The sequence below is a fragment of the Heterocephalus glaber genome, unplaced genomic scaffold, assembly GCF_053883595.1.
Source record: "Heterocephalus glaber isolate CG9 unplaced genomic scaffold, H.glaber_assembly_v1.0 deba00001600, whole genome shotgun sequence".
NCBI classification, from domain to species: domain Eukaryota; kingdom Metazoa; phylum Chordata; class Mammalia; order Rodentia; family Bathyergidae; genus Heterocephalus; species Heterocephalus glaber.
The window spans coordinates 16,516,158-16,541,630 of record NW_028258372.1 but is presented as its reverse complement, the minus strand read 5'-3'; the positions used below and the strand labels follow the sequence as shown (position 1 = coordinate 16,541,630).

Sequence of the window (25,473 nt, the reverse complement as noted above, 5' to 3'; positions counted from 1 at the left end):
CTTATATTACTTTAAATTATCTCTTGAAGTAAATGGCTGTATCTTCCTGATTCCCCTAAGATTTAGTGATTTAAACAAAACCTTTGGACATACACTGCTTTTTTTTTTTTTTTGTACCAGGGATTGAACTCAGGTCCTTGCACTTGCACAGCAGGTGGCGAAACCACTGAGCTAAATCCCCAGCCCTACACTGCTTTTTATATTTGGGTGATAACCATTAATTCATCTTTAAGAAATTATCCTTTTACACATGTAATATCTGTTAACAACATCTGTGAAAAACCAGTCAATTTAAGAACTGCAGTCTCCTTAAGGAGAGCTAAAAGGTTCTTCAAGGAAAGGGAATTAGGGATATTAGCACATGTACATTAATAATATTAATAAAAGACAGATTAAAAGTAAAAGGTTAAAGCAAATGATGACAATGTCACTGCCTGCTGATGAGATCAGAGAAGGCTTCGGAGGCAAAAAGCACATTTCAACTGGGCACTTATTGTCCCAATTCTTGCCATTCTTCCACTATCATTAAATCCAGATGAAATCCAATATTCACTATTTATGCTGTCCAAAATGATAGCCACTGCCACATATGATGATTATTTCTAATGTTTATTCTGAATTTATGTTTAAATGAGATACAAAAGAACTATAACATCATTATTACTGTGATACATTTGTTCCTTCCAGAAGTGACCACTGTTCTGAATTTAAGGTCACTCTCTTTTCTCCAATGACATGCCTGTATCTCTGGATAATATATTATTTAATTTTGCTTATTTTTAAGCTTTAAAAAAATCCTATTTTATATGTGTGACTAAATGGAATATTTGTAAAGTTATAAAAATGGTATAGTCTAAGTGATGTATAAGCATTTATTAAATAAATTTTTCAAATATGTTTTTTTGCAAAGTACTTAGCATAGGATATAAAAATCAAGTGGTACTTACTAGGCACCACTGATAATTAACTGACTAAAATTAATTAACTGGTTAAAAAAATAATAGTATTCTGTGTTGCTTTGTTTTACTAGTTATCATTTTGTTTCTGCTGTTAAATACAGCAATATTTAAACAAACTTAGTAATAAACCTTATTAAGTTTAAACCTTAAATTGAGAATAATGTGAGACTATATCACAATTTACTTACTGATTTTGACAAACTTTTGAGTTACTTCCTTACTCCTTCCATGTTACTGTACACATTCCTAGCACACATGTACAGACTTTCTCTAGGACACACACACTTGGACCAAACTGCTAAGGTATATTAATATTCAACTTTATAAGATGGCACCAACACTGCTCTTCAAAGCTTTATCAATTCACACTCCACTGACAATATATACCTCTACTGATCCACATTTGTTCTTACATTTGATATTGTTAATTTCTGCAATCTTATAACATGGTGTCTCTTAATTTTCATTTCCTTTATTAGTAATGAGTTTTTCCATTTTTTCTCTTACTGATTTCTAATTTTTTGATATACTGTGGATACTAACCCATTTGTTAAATTGTATCCAGTCACTTTTCAACCCACAACTGTAAATACAAACTCTGTATCTAACATGCTGCTGAAACTTTTTTTTTAAATCTGGGGGTCTTTGGAAAAAAGAGCCCATTAGTCACTTTATTACAGCAAATGGGTCAACATCTGAGATGCTTTTAAGTCAGTAATGTACCTGTAATACACAAGGAAACACATGCACAGACAATAAACCCTGGCATCATGAAGGAAGAGTTCTGGGCATGAAGTCACATGGGTGGAGTGTTACAGATGGGCGTTAGGGGATCCAATTGCCACTGCCAGTTCACCAGAGATTCTTTAGAAACACACACATCCACAGAAGACAAGAGTAGGTACAATCTTTGTTCTACTTCTAATTTAGCTGTATGGAAAACCTAGTAATGCTAGTTGGTAATGATTATGTATTAATTTTGAGGGTTGTCTGAGTCTCACTATGTAGGTCAGGATGTCCTCGAACTCATGGCTATGGTCCTGCCTCAGCCTCTCAAGTTCTGGGATTAAAGACCTGTACCACTATGCTAGGCTACGTGTTTCTTTTGGGAACTCGACTGCAACAAAGAAGGTCGCCCCCGAACTATAGTGGCATTTCTGGCGTGCCAAATACTACTACAGTGGAGCAGAAAGTAGGACTGTGGGCTCAGTGCCTCCCAGCAGGGTGATTTGCTGCTCTGACACACGAGGGGACAATGACCACTAAGTCGAGAAGATTGTGGTCCTGCAGCCCCTCTGCACCACCTAGAACATCCCGAGCCTGTAGCAACTGTGTTGTGGTGCACAGCACCCAGAGTGACTCTGCAGGCCAGTGGCAGCATCCAGTGCCACTGTTGAAACTTATTTTGCCAAAGACATAAGTGACCTCCTCACTATAAATCAGTATCTCACCTCCCCTTTCTACCTAATTTCTTTGCAGAGTTTCTGGTGGGACTGGTGACTGAACCCAGGGTGTTCACACAGTGTTACATCCTTAGCATTTTTTAAAATTTTTGAGACAGGATCTCACTAAGCCACTAAGTTGCCCAGGCTGAGCCTGAACTTACAATCCTCCTGCCTCAGCCTCCCAGAGTGCTGAGATTACAGGCATGTGCTAGCATACTTGGCTTCTCTGCAGTATTATAGCCACTGGCTTTTCCTTTTTTGTTTTGTTTTTCTGCTTGAACCTTCCTAGCCTTTCCTTGATTTTTCTCTTTCCTCCGATTTTCTGGATGTTGGTATTCTCCATGGTCTATCACCAAAATTTCTTACTTTACAATACTTTCTCAGTAATATCTTAGCTCTGCGGCTTCAGCTACTACCTAATTGCTGATGACTTATCAGGACTAAACAGAAGTGAGTCTATGGCCATACTACCCTGAATGTGCCAACCACGCCCAATCTCTTCTGAAAAGAACTGAGCTGGTAACTTTCAATTTCAATTTAATTATGCAAATCTACCATTATTTGTCCCTAAGTACCTGCCATTCCAATTTCCTATGTTGTTTAGTGATAATATTAGTTGTTCAAGTTAGGAAGCTCAAGACTGGCTAGATTAAAAAGTTCAGAGGGAATTTACTAGCACATATTTTACCCAAATAAAACTATTAATGAATAAACCATAACTATTGGATAGTATATTATATATATATGTATAAAACACAGTGGACCCTCAAGTTATAACTGGCCTGATATATGAATAACTTAGCCTATACCCAGGTAAACATCCAGATCTCAGCTGTATTGACTTACAACCAACCTGAGTTACTAAGAGCCCTTAGAAACCAATTGAGTTTGTAAGTCTAGGGTCCACTGCATATACATAACATATAACATGAATCAGAGGTTAAAGCTGGCAGTCCATCTGTCCCAATGTTTTTAAAATCAGGAAGGAGAATGGAAAAAATCTAAATGACTCTCTTTTTCCTGAAAAATGGGACGATCTAGCAACACTGTTTCATTGTCCTTTAAGGCGAAAGTGTGGTACCACCGAAAAGGTGCAGATCTCTTTAACTCTAAGTGTGCCAGTTATCAACACCTTCTAGTTCACATGACTTATTTATATAAGAGGCTTCATTGTTGTTTTGAGTATCTTCCTTTATAAGGGCCTTAGTTTGTAACTCTTGGTATACATACATATGATGCAGGAATTCAAAGAAACAAGTCTGTGAAAGAGGTAGGAATTAAGGTCAAACTTTAAATAAAGGATGTGGGTCTTTATGGCCTATGAGGAGAAAAGTCTAGCTATGGCAAAAAAGGGAGAAAGCACATGGTATGAAGAGGAAGTAAAAGCCCAAAAGTTTTATTTAGAAGCAGTATTCAGCAGTAAGTAATCCAAAGAGAGATTGTGATTAATGCTTTTGTGTGAGGTTCAAGTCCCAGTTGCACTGCTTAGCATTTAAAAGTACTAAGCCAAGTTATTTACAAATGCCTAAGTTTGTTTCCTCAGCTACTGAATTAATATTTAATTTAGCAAAATACAATAGCATAATATTCAGTCACTTGTTAATTTCCTCTCTGGCCCCCTACTTTCATGGCAGAAGAAACTGGGCCAGAAGGTGAAGTGATCTAAGTTCACATAGTAGGGAATCAGGGCTCCCTTGTTTTTATTCAGTTCAGGGTTATGTTTGTTTTTAAATGACAACACATCAATTAGTAACAAGAATGACCTTATTTGGACAAGAGGAGTCACTTTGTAGAACATGCTATTATACAGTATATCATCAGAATTTAAGATTAAAAAGCATTAAGTTTTTCAAAGAGTTTCACTTATTTTTGCTAATTCCATAAAGGCAGTTTTATTTTAAACAGTATACTGTATGATATAGCATGTAACAAAATCAAGTTTTTGTAAGTTTAAAATCTTCTGAAAAAGCAACTTAAAATGTTTAAAACTTCCAGGTTATAAAAAAAATTTAGGAGGCTACTGCCTGACAAAGTATAGCTTTTGCTCTAACAAAAAACAAACTCATTAGCCTGCAACTACTTCTAAAGTGAAGTTGAGTACTTATTTCAGTATTCAACTAAAAAGCTCTCTAGCCAGCAAACTAAAATGTTTGTTTTACAACTGCCTGCTGAACTGACAGTCTGTTTCCAGATGGTGCCCTTCCTTCAACCTGCACACAATCTCCCCTTGTTTGGAGCAATTCAACCTTCTGCTGATCCCTCTCCGCCCACCCCTATTTAAGGCAATAGAGAGGAAATCCTAAGCAGATTTCCCCCGCTAGTCTCCAGCAATTTTTGGTGATGTAATATGTGGGCTGAACTTGAGTCTACTGAGAGAGGGAATCACTATTCAGAGGTGCTGTGTATACAGTCTATGTCAGCTGCAGTTGGTTACTGCACTTCTCCATGTGGCAGACAGAGAGCAAAGCCACAATGCTTTCTCTTCTGGATTAGAGACAGCCCACAGACTAGAACTTCCACTATACTACTTAAAATTACATAGGTAGTTTGTCAAATTCAATTGACTAATACTTTAAAAAGAAAAAGAAGTTCCTCATTACATCTTGGAGTCAACCGTCCAAAACAAAAATGCAGTTTCCATTAACATCGTAGATGGACAAACTTCTACTCTGATTTTTAAAAATCAAGAATAAGGGCAGCAAGTTTCTGGATTCTCATTATCAACAGATACAAAAGGTATTTTAATATTTCTTTTTTATTCAAAATATGTGTATATCAAAATGCATAATTATTTTAATTTGTAGTTGAAATTTCAAAATCTATTAAAGAACTTTGGAACAAACTACAATTTATCTCTTCTGGAAAAGGTTTTATTTTGTAACTTTATGTAGAAACTAGTCATTAAGTATTTTTATGATGGTTATTAATTTGAGGTTTGATTTAATAACATTTGATGTATATAATTACAGAATGATATTTACAAGCTGGGTTTCTGAAAACAAATGCTTTAGTGACACCAAAAATAAATTTTAATAATTAACACATTAGATGTATAATACTTATAGTACAACTATCAGCAACAAAGGGATAAAAATGAAAGAATAGTTGGAATATGATAAGTTTCTCCTACAGTTAAGTGTATGTGTGCTGAAGATAAATTCTTGGATTTTTCAAAGTATGGCTACAAAACAAAGTTGAGATGTAAAAATAACCAAATTTATTTTCAACAAAACGTCAATTAAATATTAGGCAAAATTCTTGTAAAGATGTGAGATACTGTAAGATAAATTTATAGTATTCTTGCTACAATTTAAAATTTTAATTAGCTTTCCACATTTACATGTGACAGTAATTTGATTTGGTTAACAAATTAAAACTGCTACAATTGGCATTACTTGAAAAAGTAAAGTGCTGAAACATACAAAAAAAGCCAAACCTTCTTATAAGGTTAGGATTCAGAATAAATAGGCAAGTAGTCAGCATGAACAATAGAAAATATGGACCTAGAAGATGTGATTACTTAAATACATATCAAAAGGCCAAAATACACATTATAGACCAAAATAATTTTGGTAATCATATATAAGAAATGTCCTTCGATATTTTATCTAGGTTTTAATTAGGAGAATTACTAAAATTAAATTACTAGTTACCAACAGTAATTTAATACGAAGGACACTTGAGTTTGTTGTGTTTTGGGGATCCTCTGACCTTTAATTTTCAATACTAAGAATTTCACTAAGTAAATAATGGTAAATCTGAGATTTTTAAAAACTTTGCTATCATGTCCTTTCCTTAAAGATGCAAAACTCTATAAACAGTGGAAAAATCCTGTAAAACACACATTTTACAAGAGATCCTAATAAAATTTCTAGCAATAGTGGATCTGAAGTGCTTGTCATCTCTGCTGCTGCTTGCTAAGAAAAGCGCAGGGCCTCATTAGGCTTCAGTTCTCCTTGATGTTTTAAGCAACCATTTAGTCTGAAATGCAAGTTACACAGATAAACTAATCCCTTCTGAAATCAATCCAAGGAATGAGACTGTTCTCAAATCTCTTCCTAAAACACATTTCACAATCTAGAAGTTCTTAACATATCCTCAGTGCTGCAGAAATGTAACTTTATTGCCTCAAGCTTTTTTCCATGCATGACACAGCCAATTAAATGCCTCTATGAGTTCACCATCTGAAACAAAATCCTGACTTTTATTTCTTCTCTCTAATCTGGCAATGTAGCAACTATGATGAGAAATAGTACTAACAAAATTAACCCAAATGCACAAAAGACATTTTTTTCCCTAAAGACAACCAAGCAAAGACGCAGATTTAAACTGCAGTATACTCTAATTTATATCATTTTCTTGAGAACTAGGAAAATTTGAACATGTGCAGAAAAGTTTTTCAAGGTAACAGATTTAAGTATTCACTTTTAAAACTGAACATATGTTGGAAAAATATAAGAAAATTTTTAGAAAATGTAATAGTAAAAGTATTTTTAAAGCCAGTTCTTTTCTCATGACGTAGCCGGTCTACTACTTAAATATGGCTCCTTACTCTGCCTTAAGTGACAACGAAGTCACTACTTTCATAAGAATAAGGGAATTTATCTATTTAAAAAAAACTTTTAGTTGCCCCCTTAAATTCTAACTAAAATCTTATGCTTTAATTTTATGGGAACCACAATTAACTCAAGGCAGAAATACAAAAGGAAGTTACAGTATTTTTATTTTAATTTGGATTAACTTTTCTTTTTATAGCTTTGTTCTCTACTGCTGATAAAATTTTAGATAATATGTCCTTAGTTGCTCTATAAAAACCTTCATCTGGTATTAATACAGACTGTCCAATGAAGATTATCTATAAAATTCTACTTTTTTTGAATAGAATTTTCATAACACTTTCTGGATTTTCCTTGTTTTGGTAGCTGATTTCATAGTAGCAATTACTTAAATAAAAAGTTTTATGATTTAGCTGTTTCCATTCTATTGTTAAAATGAAACAAGTGGATCTTAGTACTAGGTAAGTTAAATATGTAGGAGAAATGATATACATTTATGCAAGAGGCTGATGGCTTATATTTTCACTGTCCCCAATTTTTAAAATAAATCACTTCTAAATTTTATGAATCTGGAAATACAACAAGAAATCTTTTATAAGTTTTTAGTATAGACACCTCTTATATACAGTAAGTCTTTCTTTAAAGTAAAATAGAATGATGACTTTTAAAGCCAAATTTTCCACCAATGTGAGAAGACAAACTATAAAAATATAAAAAGCTAAAGTACTCATTCTTGTGAACTTTGGTTATCAGCAACATAAGGCTTTGGTATAAATATACTCTTCTTCCTATCTTAAATTAATAAAAGAACAATTTCTCTAAACTCCACTCATCTTTGCTTTATTTTCATTATCCATTTTGAACATACTGCTCATTTGAAAACACCAAAAATACACAGATGTGCTTTTTCAGAGTGAAAGCAGCAGTTTTCGTGACTATAGCTCAAAGGTCTATGTTTCACTGATACTTTGTTTTGAGAGATCATAACCATAAGTTAGACTACATAAACATCAAGTGAGAGAATTCATAAACATCACCTGACTAAGGGAAAGGAATGACAGCAAAGATGCAAGGATGTAAAAAAAGGAAACAAACTGTAACAAAGTGACTCAGGATTACATTTGTATAATTAAGTAACTGGTCAATGAAAAGAAATACAGAAACATACACCTAGACCCCTCTGTTCCTCTGACATGACTAGGAGAAATATGATCCACAGATCTACAAAAAACCCCTAGGAACAGAAATTTTGAGTCCCATTTGAGTATTTAAGCTTCTCCAGGACTTCATTCCTTTGTAAAATGATACAGCATTTACTTCATAATGCTGTTGTGAATGCAAACAGTTAACATGTGTTAAACACTACATAAATGTTTTTTTTTTTTTTGGTACTGAGGATTGAACTGGGGACCTTGCGCTTGCGAGGCAGGGGCTGGAACCACTGAGCTAAATCCCCGGCCCAACACTACATAAATGTAAGGGATTGTTAATGTTGTGGCAAAAAATGGTTTAGAACATGGGTGTCATATAATGTAGTAGTTAATTAAAAACATAGATTCTGGACTCTTCTGCCTGGTTTCAAATTCTTAAAAAGCTGTGTGACTCCTGACAAGGTACTTAACTTCTGGATGCCAACTTTGTCTGAAAATGGGGAGCATAGTAATCTGCCTCCTAGAGTTGTGACAAGAAGTAAATGATTTAATTCATGTAAAGGGCTTAAAATGCTGCTGGCACTGAAAACAAACAAAAAAACAACAAAAAAATCCCAAACCACCCTAGAGGTATTGAGTCCTATTCTTGCAATACTGTTACTGCTAATCATAGGCACATACAATTTAGGGCCTGACTTATCAAATCAAGAAATAAGTATTCATGTAGAAAGGTGGAAAGAAAAGCTCTTAGGGTATCCACCACAGTCCTTTAAAAAGAACAGGTATGGTAGCACACACCTGTATCCCAGCATACTTGGGAGGCTGAGGCAGGAGGATCACTGAGTTCCAGGTCAGCCTGAGCTATATATGAATTCAAAGCCAGCCTGAACTACATAGTAAGATACTGTCTTAAAACCTCAAAAGAACAGGTAGAATCAAGTTTTTTCAAAGTGATGGGATGGGCTGTAATAAAGCTGCTTGCTAGTGGACCTGGTGGAGTGAGCATACCTTGCCTAACCTACTGCTATTCTTTTGGAAAGTAACTAAAGAAAAGGGAAATAATCTTGACTCTTGGAACTGGTTCTGGTGTTTCCACTGAAGAACTGAACTATAAAGAACACTTATTTCTCATCTGCCACTGCAAACATGAAACATTTCAAGCACACATTTTGGCACACATATTGCTACTATAAATGCTTCACTGAGAGCCACAGAACCTGAGTTCTAGACCTGATTCTAATATTGGTGTGGCCTCGGCCTTCAACAAGCACATGGGCTCAAGGAAGTTCTTCAACTTTCCTTGGTAATACTTATGAAAATTATTCATATTTCACTAAAATATAATTCAGTAGAGCTGCTTGATAATAGAATAAATCTCTTGAATCATATGACTTTAGAGCATATATGTGACTGTGGTTCAGGAAACACAATTAGCCACAATAATGACTACAGGCTGTGAGCATTCTATCATTCTTAAATCTGTGACAAATTCCAAAAGCAGATACTATAAAAACACAAGAAGCAACATATGGTGCTAAAACTGATTTTAAATTATCTAAAATATCTTTAATTTGATAGATGAAAGACATTTATTACAGAGGACCAATTTAATACCAATTGTAGGATATAAAAATAAGATACGGACAAGGAAAGTCACTTGGTAATTACAATACTAACTAGGCAAAGATATTTTAATTAATACCTTAGAACATACTGGGTAACACTTTCATAGTCTTAAGAGGCAATGTTAGAAAGGTATCTTAATAGAGTCTTTAAAAAAGCCCAATAGCACCTTGCACATGGTCTTTGCACATGGTGGGTACTGAGCAAAACCTAGTCAATAAACTTGGGAACAAAAAGAATTACAGTAAGTTGGTAGGTGGAAGAGCTACTTTTTGAAATTTAATCTTTAAGCAAATGTCATATCACTTAATTTGACACTGAGTTTAAGAAATAAAGGTAATTCTAATTTATTAATATCAATGAATTCAGTTTTCCCTCTGATGCTTTTTTATACTGACTTTAAATATAGATTAATATGAATTCTTTTTATTTTCCTTTCATTGATTTGTTTTTCAAAAGACGTCGTTGTACAACCTCATTTCAAAATGAAAGCTTTAATTTGGACCCTAGGTTTGCTACTACTCTTCCTAATAATGGGCATCGGACATTGCAGAGGAGGACAGTTCAAAATAAAAAAAATAACCCAGAGGAGATATCCTCGTGCTACAGATGGTAAAGAGGAAGCAAAGAAATGTTCATACACATTCCTGGTACCTGAACAAAAAATAACAGGGCCAATCTGTGTCAACACCAGAGGGCAAGATGCAGGTACCATTAAAGATATGATCACCAGGATGGACCTTGAAAACCTGAAGGATGTACTTTCCAGGCAGAAGCGAGAGATAGATGTCCTGCAATTGGTGGTGGATGTAGATGGAAACATTGTAAATGAAGTAAAGCTGCTGAGAAAAGAAAGCCGTAACATGAACTCTCGAGTTACTCAACTCTATATGCAACTACTACATGAGATTATCCGTAAGAGGGATAATTCTCTTGAACTTTCCCAGCTAGAAAATAAAATCCTCAATATTACCACAGAAATGTTGACGATGGCAACAAGGTACAGGGAATTAGAGGTGAAATACGCTTCCCTGACTGATCTTGTCAATAACCAGTCTGTGATGATAACTTTGCTGGAAGAGCAGTGCTTGAGGATATTTTCCCGACAAGATACCCATGTGTCACCCCCTCTGGTCCAGGTGGTGCCACAACACATTCCCAACAGTCATCAGTACACTCCTAGTCTGCTGGGAGGTAATGAGATACAGAGGGATCCAGGTTATCCTAGAGACTTAATACCACCACCTGATCTGGCAACTTCTCCCACCAAAAGCCCTCTTAAGATACCACCAGGTACTTTCATCAGTGAAGGTGAGTTATCTCTTACTGGTAAAACTGTTTTACAATTTATGCAACAATGCTTATAATAAATGCTTATTCTTCATTTGGGTGGTATGCCCATAAATTAAAACATCTATATTTTATTTAAGAATTGGAACTTAAAAATATATCTCCTCTCCCAGGTCTAGCTTTCTAGCAGTTTATAAAAACTATGTTCTGTGAAAAAAATAGTCTTCCATCGAAATCCTTACAATTGAGGTTACTATCAATGAGATTCAGGAATGAGTCCACAAGCTACTTGTAACCTATGGAGTCTTGCTCTATAACCATACCATCAGCCTCCAGCTAGGTCTTTATTGCTGGTTAACAATCTTTTTACTTTCCTATTGCTGTTCTTAACATCATCCTTTAAGCTTTTGTTTTCATTCTCAAGACTGTCAGTATAGGTCCTTACCGCCCCTCTCAGAAAATGACTAATCTACTACTGTACTGAGAGTAAGTCTAGAACAAGCACGGGGGAGTGGTCTGAGGTTGAGGGGAAAGATGGTAGAGTTTACCATTGTGATCTTTGAACCCAAAATATGTACCCTACTGATATCCTCTGAAAAGTGGCCTTAGACCTAGGTACACTTTCCACTCCACACTCCGTGCCTGGGAATATTCCTGAGGGGCTGGTCACCTTGGAACACTTAGAACTTGCCTTTGGGATAAGAATAGCTACGAGGTATGGCCATATACTAAGTGTAAGGAAGGAGGCAGGACTTAAATCCATGTCTACTTGGTTCCAAAAATTCCAGGTTCTTTCCACTGATGTAGAAACAAAAGCAAAAACAAACCAACCAACCAGGTCCTGGGTTCTCTGTTCTTTCTTACCTTGAAAATATCTATACAAAACTCAACTTCTTAACTTCTTCAGCCTAATAGGAAAAGGTTTCCTCCTATTTTCCAAGACTGAACAAATAATATGTACCTTGTATCCAGATAAATATAAGTAAGTTTTCATTAGCATAAAAATCCCTTGCATTGATCCTAAGATCCCTGCCTCTATTTTCTTAATTTCATTCCTTGCTCCATTCATTCAATATCAGTCCTGGATCTAGGGACCCAGAAAACAAAGACAAATAATCCCTTTTTGTTTCATTTTAGATAACTCACTGCTAGCTTTCTGAAAGAATATGTTTCATGTATTTTATTTTATGCTTGAATTCATTTTCTCATATGCCTTTTCTTTTTTCCCCCACCCCCTCCCATTAGCCAGTCTTTGGCATCCTTTACAAGCTAATTTATGGAGGGGGAAATCCAAATGGCCAGAAGTGAAAATAAATATAAGTAAACCACATCGATGCACTTACTGAAAAGAAAGGACATAAAACTATACATGCATTATAAAATAACTTAAAACATTAATAACAAAAACACAAAACAAAGACCAGAAAGAAAGTTATCACGAAGTGGCTGTCTCTCTCTGCAGTGGAGCCCAGTTGCTACTTACTTCTGCTGTTCTGGCTTATTACAATAGTCTGCTTCTAGATTTAAGAAACAAACCAATATTCTGATTCTTCTTACTTCTCTAGTTCATTTAATTGGCATCTTTTTCTTCCTACATTGCAAAAAATGCCTTCTTCAAGATAGTCTACTTTAGAGGCCTCATCCATCTTCACAGCTTCAAGTACCACCAGCACTCAGGTGATTCCTGAATGGGGCTCTCCCTCCTAACTTAACCAAAGCTGATGCCTGCATTTGTCATTTTATCATTACTTCATATGCTGTGGCTTCCTGTACCGAAATGCCTTCATTCAGTTTATCTGTCAAATTAGCAGATTAAAGTTTAACTCCCATCTTTCAAGATTAATATTACACCTTCTCAGATTCAAACAGACATACCTAGATGGCTCTTTCCTCAAACCCTGGGCTATTTCTTGAACATATTTTCTGTATCATATTACATTGAAGTTATTGACTTATTTTCTCTCTCCCTTTTGATCTGAATGCTTCTTTAAGAAAGTGAACTTTCTTTTCATTATTTCACCTCAGAATCTAGCCACAATCAAATCTGGCATATAAAGAATGAGTAAGTTAATTAGTTACTAAAGCCTAAAATAATCCTTGCTCCAAAGTAGCATTCTCCTTTTATAGAAATAAGTAAATTATCATTGCAAAAAATACACATTTTCTGAACAACATCTTAGAAAATACTAATAAGATAAGCACTTTGAAAAAGCTTCACCACTAGCCAGATACTCATACAGCTAATATCAATAGTTATTTAACAGTAACAGTTAATAAACAGTTAACCAAGAAAGTCTTTTCCCCCCTCTCATAAGCATAATAATATCCTTGTAGCTTTTACAAAATAACTTTTTTGTTTTTCTATGATTATGTAGCTTGGGATAGATTTCTGTAAATAAAAGTCATAGGTCAGATAACTTTAATTTCTTTATGTTACCATTCAGTTCTGAATTACCCTGGCTCATCTTTGACACTTCCTATCTTATACCTAAAGTCAACTGAATTTTATCTATACCTCTCATTTCTCTTCAGAGACAGAACTATTAACTTAGATTCAAATTATCCATGGCAGTAGCCAGAAGACAGAGACGTTTTAGGCTACCAAGACTCCTCTCCACCCCCAAGTCTGTTTCCTCATCTGTAAAATAGGAAGAATAATGTTAATCACCTCATGCAGTTTAACACTTGAAGGGTGTGCTTCACCAGTACCTGGCATTCAAATGTTCACTGTCACTAGGAACTGTGTAACAACCGGCCACCTGGTCTAAGTTCAATTACTTTCTCCAGCAAAACATATTCTACATTGCCAATCAAGCTATCTTCTTAAACTACCCATGCATCGCATTTCTGCTCAGCAGTTTCCAACTGCAAAAAGAAAGGTCCAATTTGCTTAGTCTAGCTAAGAATAATACCTTCCTTCAAAGAACTGAACCCATTTTCAAGCTTTCCTTCCATTAGTTTCCTTCAAAAAAACTATCTGCTCCAATAAAATGAACCTCATGTTCTCCTAAATATTTTCCATGACTTCCGCCCAAAGTTTAAGGCTGAAATCAAATGAATGAATCAGGCAACGAAACTACAATTCTTCCTTGAAGTCTCTGACACTCACAGACTTGAAATGACTCTCCATGAATATTTTATTCTCTGTTAACACATATTTCATATATTCCCACTTAATTATTAGTAACCTCTACATATACACATCTAAGTAAAATGTCTAACTACATTATAAACTCCTTCCTGGTAGAAGGATACTGTATCTCATCTATAGCAGCTAAATAAGGTTAGGTGATTTGGTAACAAAAACTTCATGAAAATATTTAATATAGAGTACTGAATTCTTTCAATATAGATTGTTAAGTGGCAACAAGCCAGAGTGTTACTAAGGTACACGACGGGGCAAAGGGTGTAGCTTAGTGGTAGAGTCATGTTTAACACGTGTGAGGCCCTGGGTTCAATCTCCCAAACCACATGCACACCAAATTCGGCAAATGATGATAATTACTAATACTGTCAAGAACTTTGACTTTCAAAGGGAAGATGTATACAAAATGATCCACTGGATATACCAAGAAAAAACCATTTATTTCTTGATATCTTTTTAAAAATTATGTTTTACATAAGCTTTAAAGGTATATAATTATTAGAATAATAGTTTGTATATGTAACTTATAAATAAACAAAACTGAGGTGTGTGAATTGTTTTTAAACTAATGGAGTATACAATTATGTAAATATGGAGACAAATGCTGTTAAGCAATTTAGATTGGCTCTGAATCTCAGGTGGCTGGTAGCACCAATTCCAACAGACATAAATCTCATATTTATATACTTATAAACTATAAAAATGCTTATATAAAACGAAAATAGTTCTAAGTTTTACTGTATAATGAGGTTTAATACAAGAAAACACTAATGTTAAAGGGTTAAATCCCACGCTAGAGTCAGAAGTCATCTTTAATGAAACAATCATATATCTCCAGTAAGCCAATCGTTAATGTAAAAATTAAGGACATACAGTAAGTTTTTATTTTATTCATTACTTATTTTGTTAAGCACTTTTTCCTTCTATAAATTAGCTACACCATAAGAATTATCATACCAGTAAACTAATGAGAGCACAAAATTGCCAAGTTTTGGGGGAGGGGTAAATGATGAGCTCATTACAACTAAAGTTTTAATAATAATAATTTTATACTTTCTTTTGAACTGGTTTTAAGACAAATGCACTTCAAAAAACAAAACAAAACATGAACTTCCAGAAGATAATGAAAGAATTTTTTATTTAAAAAGTTTTTCAGAACTATTACCTTCTCTCTACCTTAAAAATGAAATATTTGGGAACACAATCATATACCTAGAAAGTTATCATCATGAAAATTCTCAACTGTTATTTTTTCAGTGACTCCTCTATAGGTTAGTATTTTATAAAAGAAACATTAATTTTTGCAGGTAGCATACTTATAAAAATAAGTTCATTCCTTGTAGATGAGAGGGGCTGAGAAAGTTCCTACACAGTGTCAAATGCACATATCTGAATACCATAAAACTTGGATTCTGGCCAGGCTTTTGTTAAGGCCTGGTTGACTTTCTACTGTAGAGAATGTTTTCTGATAGAGATTGTTGTAATGACTGGATGAGGTGATGCATGTAAAAATGCAGTGTATGGCTTGGTCTGAACATCATACATTTTTACATTTTAAAACATATATTTCCATTTATGTGCCTTGCCATGTTAGATAAAAGGTAAGCTTAAAAACATAAGTTTGAAGAATAGTCATTAGACATTATAAAATGTGCTTTTCAGTGATAGGCTGTATTAAATCAGAGTCATAGAGGCAAATCCCATCTATAATGACAAAAATCAGGAAGTGGTTGACTCTGAAGAGATGGCTCTGACTAGTATGAGGGCTGTTAACAGATATGATTGCTTTGTGACAACTTACTGAACTGAATACAGATTAGTAGAGAGACACTGATCTCATTAGAAATAATCACAGAATACTTACATTTTAAAATTATCTGTAATTCTTCCTATTAATAAGTCTTTAAGTACAACTGGTTTCGGTACAATACTTATATTACAAACAAAAAAAACTGAACTAAGGAAAGGGACTGCTGGAAAATGATTATGTTAATCAGTTATGAAAAAAGTGATAAATTCTTTAGTAATGTAAAACAAAAAAGCTTGTTTAACTACACTTTAAATATACAGTTTAAACACACATGACATTTACCAAGCACAAATTAAGAAATACAGTTTAATCCAAAAATCTAATCTTCTTGGGTGCTGTTGGAAACTTTCAATTTTAAAATCTATCCAAATATTCCAAAATTCAAAACATTCCAAAATTGGAAATACTTCCGTCCCAAGAATTTCAGGCAAGGTATACTCAACCTGGATTTTGTCAACTTTCAAAACTTTGACATTTTTAATATTTTGCAGGAATTCAAATAACCTTATGAAAGTCCAACTTTTGAATGTATACTTACATGTAAAATGTGAACTGTCAAAACTACTCAAATGAATACATGGTAAACACTTATGAAGATGACAAACAATGCAAAGGTGACAATCACAGAATGTGCAAATTTCTGAAAGATTTATGTACATTACAACAAAATCATTTCATGTAACTACAGTAGCAATAAATTTTAAAATGAGAACAATGATCTTCAGATGTCCTTGACGTCCCTAAAAGTGATAACTCAGGAAAAATTATGGCTAACTTTGGAAATAATCACAATGACTACACTTTTTTTCTGGTACCCGGGATCGAACTCAGGACCTTGCGCTTGCGAGGCAGGTGGCGACACCACTAAGCTAAATCCCTGGCCGTCCAATGACTACACTTTTAAAGTGAAGTAGTCAAACAAATGACTGAAGTAGGCTCCACCGTCTGCCTGAAGTGCTCTAAGTATCATTCTCAGTCATTTATATTTCAGATGTAAGAAACCTGTACCTGCTCTATAAGACCAACCACCCCTGCCCCTTTATGCCTCAGCATGCTACTTATGTGTTTTCTTATTGAGACCATCTGCCCCAACAGCCTCTTACTCAATCTTCAAAGCTCAGGTTGCTGGGCATGGTAGCTCACGCCTGTAATCCCAGCACTCAGGAGGCAGAGGCAGGAAGATTGCCGAGAGTTCGAGGCCAGCCTGATCTACATAATGAGTTCAGGACCAGCCTGAACTACAAAGTGAGACCCTGTCTCAAACACAAAACAAACAAACAAAACAAAACAAAACAGCTCAGGTCAGATATCTCAGCTATTTCTTAGACATTGTTAACCATGTGCCCTGTGTAAAACTTCATCAAAGTTCTTGTCATGCTGTATTGGGATTATCCTTTTCTTGTTATTTTTCCACTTGACTCTATGGTTGTTTCTCTATCTTTTGGGCCTGAAAGAATCTCCAGCCTTTACTGATGCAGAAAAGGCACATCTTAATGCAGAACTGAGGAAATTATAGAAACCACTCCTACCAGAAATCATTTAGTTCCATAAATATCTGAGGGCCTATGTAGGCTCAAACTGAACACAGAACAAAAAATAAAGTTCTTGCCTACAAGTAAACAAATATATTACCAAGTATTATACAAAATAATCCAAGTTTGGACTCAGAAGTCATACTTCACTGCTTTCATCTCGCTCCCACACAGGAAATTAAGGTTTCATAAATTTCATCCTGAAACACACCCTCTCTACCCTTCTCTGACTTGACTGCAATGCATGTTTCTGTAATGTGAAGTTAGCTCATATGTGATGAGAGGGGAGAGAAAGGAGAATAATATCAATAAATAGAGGTCATGCTGGTTTACCTCGGATTTTTTTCCCCAAGCACATTAATGTTTTGTATTACAAGTAAATTCTGTTGAAAATAAAGTATTCTAACAGCTAAAATCAGTTATTTTTAGTGCATGAATTTGTAGAACATAAGGTTTTTCTAGAATACATCATTTCTCTGCAGTAGAAATGTCTATACATAAATCTTCAATTAGTCACATCAAGTTTATTAATTAAAATATATTTACTAAATAAGCTACTTAAACTACTAAGTAAGCTGCTATTATATTAAGATCAGGAATGAAAGAAAAAAGAAGGGGCTAAGAGTTATTGCTGATTTTTTTTTACATATTATGTTAAGGGTTTTGAAAACTTCTACCAAGATGAGTCTATTCTAGGAATACAAAATTGGTTTAGTATTCAAAATATAATCAATATAACTTCTATTTTAATATACAAAAACAGCAAAAAACCCCCCGTAGTCTCAGTAGATACACAAAAAGCCTTTGAAAAAAACCCTAATTCCATTCATGACTTAAAACAACAAAACTTCTCAGCAAGCTAGGAATACAAAGATCAAGAATTTTAAAGCTACCTTTGAGGACTTCACAATGAATGTAAAAATAAGGAAATATAAGAAGAGAAAAATGAACAATACTGAAACTCTTGAACCACAGTCTTTCCAGTTTCTCATGTTTTTAAAGTAGTAATCGGTAGTGCTTACTTACAGACACTGTATAAATTTTCAAAATCTGAAACAGTGAAATATTTATGAAATGTGATAGATAAATTAATGTTCTCTTGATTTTTATATTTCAATTTCCTTATATTTAAAATGGGGAAAAAGACGGTGTTAATTAAAAAAATTATTGATGATTTACTAAGAGTTAACATGAAGTAAGTAAAAATGGTCTCATATTCAAGGTGCAATCTGAGGCTCATAATCTCTAAGATCCTTTGTAATGATATAGACGTATAAATATTTATTTAATGAGATTTAATAAATAAGACCCAAAAGGGAGAGTGTATATTCTAGACACGGTATATATAACACATTTCTCAAAATTTCAACAATTCTATTATCCTTATAGAACAGAAATTCTTATATGAATTTTTACTGTTTTCACACAATTTCTTTTTTTTTTTGGGTACTGGAGATCAAACTCAGGACCTTGCACTTGCGAGGCAGGGGTCAGCACCACTGAGCTAAATCCCCAGCCCCTGTTTTCACATAATTTCTAAAAAGTATGCAAGTCAGTATTTAAAAACTAGTAAAACAATTGACAACTGGAATTTTTATGTTTTGTTCTAATAGATATTGAAAGTAACTCTGAATCATATTTTTGCCTGCTCTACGTAAAGGTTCACAACTGGTAAAGGACAAAACTGAAGGATATTTAGTAAAACTAGAAGCTATCTTTCTCTTGATCCCCACAGTGTGGAAATTAGAAGTTCAAGAATGAGACTTTATATCTGATTTTACAAAATACTTTGTCATTTAATAAAAATATACAGAACTTATCAGTTGATTAAAAATAGGATATCTAAATTATGAAACAACTCAATGGCAAATGGAGCACAGTAGTTCAGAACATGGACTAGAAGAAAATGGATTTAAGTGTAGGCCTTCCCACCAACCAAGATACAAGAACTTAGTTGATTGTTCTATCTGTGGGACCATCTATCAACTATCATAGAGTCACTGTACAGATCTGATAAAATCACTATCAGTCAAACTGGTACAATGCTTTAGAAAGGCATTCAGATGCTGGGCTGGGGGCATGACTCAGTGGTACAGCACTTGGCTAGTGTATGCAAGACCCTGGGTTCAATCCCCAGTACTGAAAATAGGGGGGCATTTAGGCTAACACTCTTGAAATGTATTTTTATTGGCTGTTAATAATATATGGGGTGAAATTTCAAATTTTGTTATGTTTGGGAACTCTGATTTATCTCAGGGCTTCTCAGTCTTAAATATAAGAATGAATATTGTGAGTTTCCAAAAAGGAAGTAATATTTAGCATTTCTAAGGCTTATTTCATTTTGGTACTCCATTTTTATTGAGTATTTCAAGAGACTAGTGTGTTTCCTTGAAATCAAATTTCAGAAACTGTAAGCTGGAAACTGTGAAGATATATAAGTGTACTGAATCCCTCTTGATTCAGTATATCAATTCCACAACATTTTAAGTAAATATGAGAAAAAGAGACACCAGTAAGAGTAAAGATACTCCATATATTAATTATAACAGCAAAAATCAGAATGGGACTTTAATAAACATTGATATATCAATGTCAAGGACTAGTATACATTTACTGTAAGTGAAGGGAGATTATAGTTCCATAGAAATATTTGTTAAAGACATAATCCAATTTTCTACTTGTTTTAGGATTATAACAATATAAAAGTGTTTATATACAAACAAGACAGAGAAGAGTGGAAAATGAAACAAGTTAATGTTCCAAATAGTGGGACTGGAGTAATTCTTTTAGTTTAACTTTTATAGTACTGTGTACACAACAGATAAAAAGTGGTAGCTGTAAAGAAAAGCATAAAGGTAAGAATCTTGATTAAAAACTATTTTAATATCTCTTTTGCCATATTAAATTTCCTGGTAATCAATGCTATTTAAATTACAGGACCATTTAAAGACTGTCAGCAAGCAAAGAAAGCTGGGCATTCAGCCAGTGGGATTTATATGATTAAACCTGAAAGCAGCAATGCACCAATACAATTATGGTGTGAGAACAGTTTGGATCCTGGGGGTTGGACTGTCATTCAGAAAAGAACAGATGGCTCTGTCAACTTCTTCAGAAACTGGGAAAATTACAAGGTAAATCAGCAAGCTAAGACCTAGGGAAGGGGACCAAAGACACTCCTGCAGAAGTGGTCATTCTTTCAATGTAATAAACAAGATAGGGAATTAACTACTGATATGATTTTCACTATTTTTCTGTGTCTGTGAAAAAGACTATTCTCACCTCTAGTTTTAAAATCAAAGTTAAAAAGTAAGGTGAAGGTACACTTTAAAATGCACCCCCTTGGTCTGGATGATATACATTTATACCTTATAAACATTACTCAATTCTGTTTTTCTAAGACACATTTGTAGCATCTAACATACTTAAGCAATAAAAAGTATAGGACTTTTAAAAATGATCCCTTAAGACTAATTATTCCTGATAAGTATGTTTTAAGTTTATGACACAACATGTGCTACTGGGGAGTGACATACCCAAGACTTTCATATAGAACCAGACTGCATTACAACAGTTTTGAAAAGGGAAACAACCAGTCTCTGTTACTGATTTTGATGCTCATGATGCTAATTCTATGAGTGGCACACATACACCCTCAGTCAAAGGATGGCAGACAGGAAAAATTATATTTCCTAGATGGTTAATTCCCTGTTCAAAGTTGTGAAGTGTCATATGATTACTTGCTCTTAGGTGAAACTTTACTGGCAGCTAAGAATGTGACATTAATATACCCAAGTCAGAAGTTGCATAAATTTCTAAACAAGAACTAGCACAAATGATGGTGGGGGGGGTCCTACATTTAGAGTGTAAGATCAGGTTTATTGAATCTATTTTGCTGGACACCTAAACTGTCAAATGCTTTCTGAAATAGGGTAGGTAATTTGTTTTATCAAAATGATTTACAACTTTTTGAAGGGGAATTCTGAAGATATCTACAGTACTTTATCTTATATTTACTAATTTTACTTGTAGTAAAGCTAAGCAGATAATTTGGAGCCAGGTATGATGGCACATGCCATTAATCTCAGCCTTCTGGAAGACTGAGGCAGCAAGACTGTAAATTCTAACCCAGCCTGATCAACTTAGTAATTTAATGAGGCCCCATCTCTAAGTAAAAAAATAAAAATTGGGCTAGGATGTACCTCAGTACAAATGCCCTGGGTTCAATCCCCATTACCACATGCACAACAAACCAACCAACCAACCAACCAAAAGACACTACAATGCATATTATCATTTTCCATCAATGGCCTTAATAATATCAGATACCCTCTTTCTTTGACTAAAAAGGAGAAAATATCCACAAACTTTTACAAAAGAAAAGGTTCTTTGGGTGAGTATGAGATTAGGAACCTAACTTTGTAAGGATCTATGCAGTTTACCAGTTCATGTTTTTAGTAGAAATAAATAAATTTGGTTCTGGTTTACCTTTGTCTTATTTGTAGGGTTTAAAGCTGGGGGTACAAATAAATACTGTTAAGATAAAGCAAAGCAAAACAAAATGATTATGTGGAGCTTATAAAACTCAAGTAATCTACTAAAATTGAAGTTCACATTACCACTGAAATGGCAAACATCTTTATGTCACTGTATCTACAGTATACCAATGTTTACTATCTCTTATTTACACACTAATATTTCTTTATTAACAGAAAGGATTTGGAAACATTGATGGTGAATATTGGCTTGGACTAGAAAATATCTATATGCTTAGCAATCAAGATAATTATAAGCTGTTGATTGAATTAGAAGACTGGAGTGATAAGAAAGTCTATGCAGAATACAGTAGCTTTCATCTAGAACCTGAAAGTGAATTCTATAGACTTCGCCTGGGAACTTACCAGGGAAATGCAGGAGATTCTATGATGTGGCATAATGGTAAACAATTCACCACACTGGACAGAGATAAAGACATGTATGCAGGTGAGTAAAAAAGTAAAAAAGCAAAAACAAACTTCTCAGAATTACCACCTTCTGTGAATTAAACAGAACCTGGTTATTAAAATATATGATACTAAAATCTTCTCAGAAAGGTCATTTTGGACACAAAACACATATAACCTGTTGAAAAAAACAGCTTTTAGAATCTCTTCTATAAGGCAATTCCAAAGTATGATATTTGTGGAAAAACAAGATTCTAGGGAAAAACCAAAGCCAAACCAAACCACATTTATGTAAAAATAAAACAGCCTCAAATTCATATACTAACTTGACACCACCAGGGATTTAGCTCAGTAGTTCCGCCGCCTGACCCGCAAGCACAAGGACCTGAGTTCGACCCCCGGTACCAAAAAGAAAAAGAATTTGGGCCTGGGACTTAACTCAGTGATTCCAGAGCCTGCCTCGCAAGCGCAAGGTCCAGAGTTCAATCCCTGGGACCAAATAACTAACTAACTAACTAACTAAATAACTTGACACCTACCATGCACTGAACACTACTGTGGGTGCTGGAGATATGGCAGTGAACACATTTCTGCCCTTTGCAGCTCACCTTTAGCAGGTTGATTCATTAGATGGAGATATAAATATATCTCCATTTTATATTAATGTTTATTTTATATATTTAATTTTATATAAAATACTGTAAAATTTATTTTATATAAAATAAAATACATAATTAAATAAAATAAGAGAACAAAAGGGATGGGTGGTATTGAGTTGTGAGTCCTTACGTGAGAAGGAACTATCTAAATAAAGTTCTGCATGAAGGGAAGGAGACAAGCCAATTGGATATATGGCATAAGAGCATTAGAGGGGAAGAGTTAAGATGATTGTGAAACATGGCATAGTGATAGCACAACAGACTGATTTAGAGGATGAAGAAATATTTTCATTTGAATAATCTAATTAGACCATCTATATAATTTTAAATTTAATTCTCATGTATAATAATAATATAATTTAATTCTTTTTAACCCAATTTCTGGCACTGAAGAGAGCTATCTGCTCGGAAAAATGATTCATTGTTTCCCTTCAAATGTTATCTAAGCAAGCAACACATATTAAGACCTATTTAACCTATTTCACATTGGTATAAGCAAGTGAAGACAAATATGAACATAACATGTCTACTTGTTTAGAGAAACCTATTTATTTGCTGGTAAAGCTATTTCAGTGCATTATGCTTTTGGTATTTTGAGAGTGCAATCTTCTTCTACCTTTACTCTTTTCTTTAGCCAACTCTGTATATTTCTTTTCCCAATCTCTTCCTCTGTATCTCTTTCATGTATAAACATTGCATGTAAAAAAATACACCACAAAACATTGAATTTTATTTACCCTACTAACTAGAAAATTAAATCTCTTTTAAAAGTACATATTCTGCCTGCCTCACAAGCACCAGGTCCCAGGTTTGATCCCCGGTACCAAAGTAAAATAAAATAAAAGTACATATTAAGTAAGCAAAAAAATAAACCAAAAAAGGCAATTAAAGCCATCTTTTTAAGTACAGGAGACAAAAGTAATAGAATAAATGAAGTAAAATTAGTAAAAAAATTGCTAATTACTAAGAAAACAGTATGGGAGGATCAAACCGAATTATTCCAAAGTAGAGTTAAGTTTCTGATGGTTTTCAAGGTACCATACTTAGAAGGAACTTTTACTGTGGTATTCTTTTTCCTAAAAGGCAACTGTGCTCACTTCCATAAAGGAGGCTGGTGGTACAATGCCTGTGCGCATTCCAACCTGAATGGAGTATGGTACAGAGGAGGCCACTACAGAAGCAAACAACAAGATGGGATTTTCTGGGCTGAATACAGAGGCGGATCATATTCCTTGAGAGCAGTTCAGATGATGATCAAGCCCATTGACTGAGGAGAGACGGTCTCCAATTTAAACGACACAAAACTCTGATTTTTTCAGTTCCCCAAATTGTAAATGTTACATGTATATTATTTTGCACAAATTATTTCTATATAGTTTGTAAAATGAATTTTACTATAACTATAAAAGGATCTGTGAATGTAGTTTCTCCTTCCTTCAGTACACTACAGATAATTATTTGTATCTATATTCCAGTTATTTCAAAATTTGTACTGATTGAACACAGGCAAAGTTTGTTTTCTAAAATGTAAATATTTGTCACAATGAAAGCAAATCTTAGCTTTATTTTAAATCAAAACTACATGTTGAAGATACCTAATTCATTTTAACACTATGAGAATGATCTAACTTCCAATGAAAAAATAATTTTAAGATTTCAGTCAAATAATGCATCTTATTTATAAAAGTACAGACAGGAAATTAGAGAGAAATCTCTAATTTTGTCAATAGAAAATACTTTTTTTGACTGAATAAAAGTTTTTTCAACTTGAATTTGTGGCTTTCACCTTTAATGATTATATGTGACTTCTTTTTTTTTTTTTATTAAATTCTTTTATTGGTACATTGTAGGTATACAACACAATTACATTTCTCATTGGGAACTGTATCTTTACATAATGCATCTTGGTTCTTATTTTTTCCCCATTCCTAGCCCTCCCTTCCCGCCCTCCACCCTTCCCGCCCTCTACCCTTCCCTATTTACAAAGACTTTATTTCCATTTTATATGTCACTTCTTGATGGTATATTCTATAATGATTTTCCCAAAAGAACCATGTGATCCATACTATGAAATGCTTATTTTAAAAACACACACACACACACACACACACTCACACACACACTCACACACACAAATAATACAAATACATGTATTACTGAAATGGGAAATAAAAGAGAAATACACAAATGAATTTCTCCTATGGTACAATGAACACCAAAATTTCCTGAAATGACTCTTACAATATCAGTAAAATGTTGATATTATAAAAATGTAGAGGGCTGGGATTTAGCTCAGTGGCGCCAGGCCTGCCTGGCAAGCGCAAGGTCCTGAATTCGATCTGATACCAAAAAAAAAAAAGAAT

The 25,473-nt window shown here is 34.2% G+C and overlaps 2 protein-coding genes across 6 annotated transcripts in view; one reads left to right on the top strand and one right to left on the bottom strand.

Moving 5' to 3' along the window:
* The window catches only part of Ralgps2 (Ral GEF with PH domain and SH3 binding motif 2), a 142,522-nt gene that overhangs the window by 36,118 nt on the left and 80,931 nt on the right, over positions 1–25,473 (bottom strand). The window lies entirely within an intron of this gene.
* Angptl1 (angiopoietin like 1) lies at positions 4,727–24,874 on the top strand. Its single transcript, XM_004853370.3, has 5 exons — positions 4,727–5,140; positions 10,194–11,045; positions 20,449–20,642; positions 22,221–22,491; positions 24,194–24,874. Exons 2-5 carry the CDS (start codon positions 10,220–10,222, stop codon positions 24,379–24,381), a joined length of 1,479 nt encoding a protein of 492 aa, XP_004853427.1. The 5' UTR covers positions 4,727–5,140; positions 10,194–10,219; the 3' UTR covers positions 24,382–24,874.

Coding starts and splice junctions, on each gene's coding strand:
- Angptl1 (XM_004853370.3), top strand. CDS start 10,220: ATGAAAGCTTTAATTTGGACCCTAGGTTTGCTACTACTCTTCCTAATA. Junction 11,046..20,448: donor AGGTACTTTCATCAGTGAAG/GTGAGTTATCTC, acceptor TTTAAATTACAG/GACCATTTAAAGACTGTCAG. Junction 20,643..22,220: donor GAAACTGGGAAAATTACAAG/GTAAATCAGCAA, acceptor CTTTATTAACAG/AAAGGATTTGGAAACATTGA.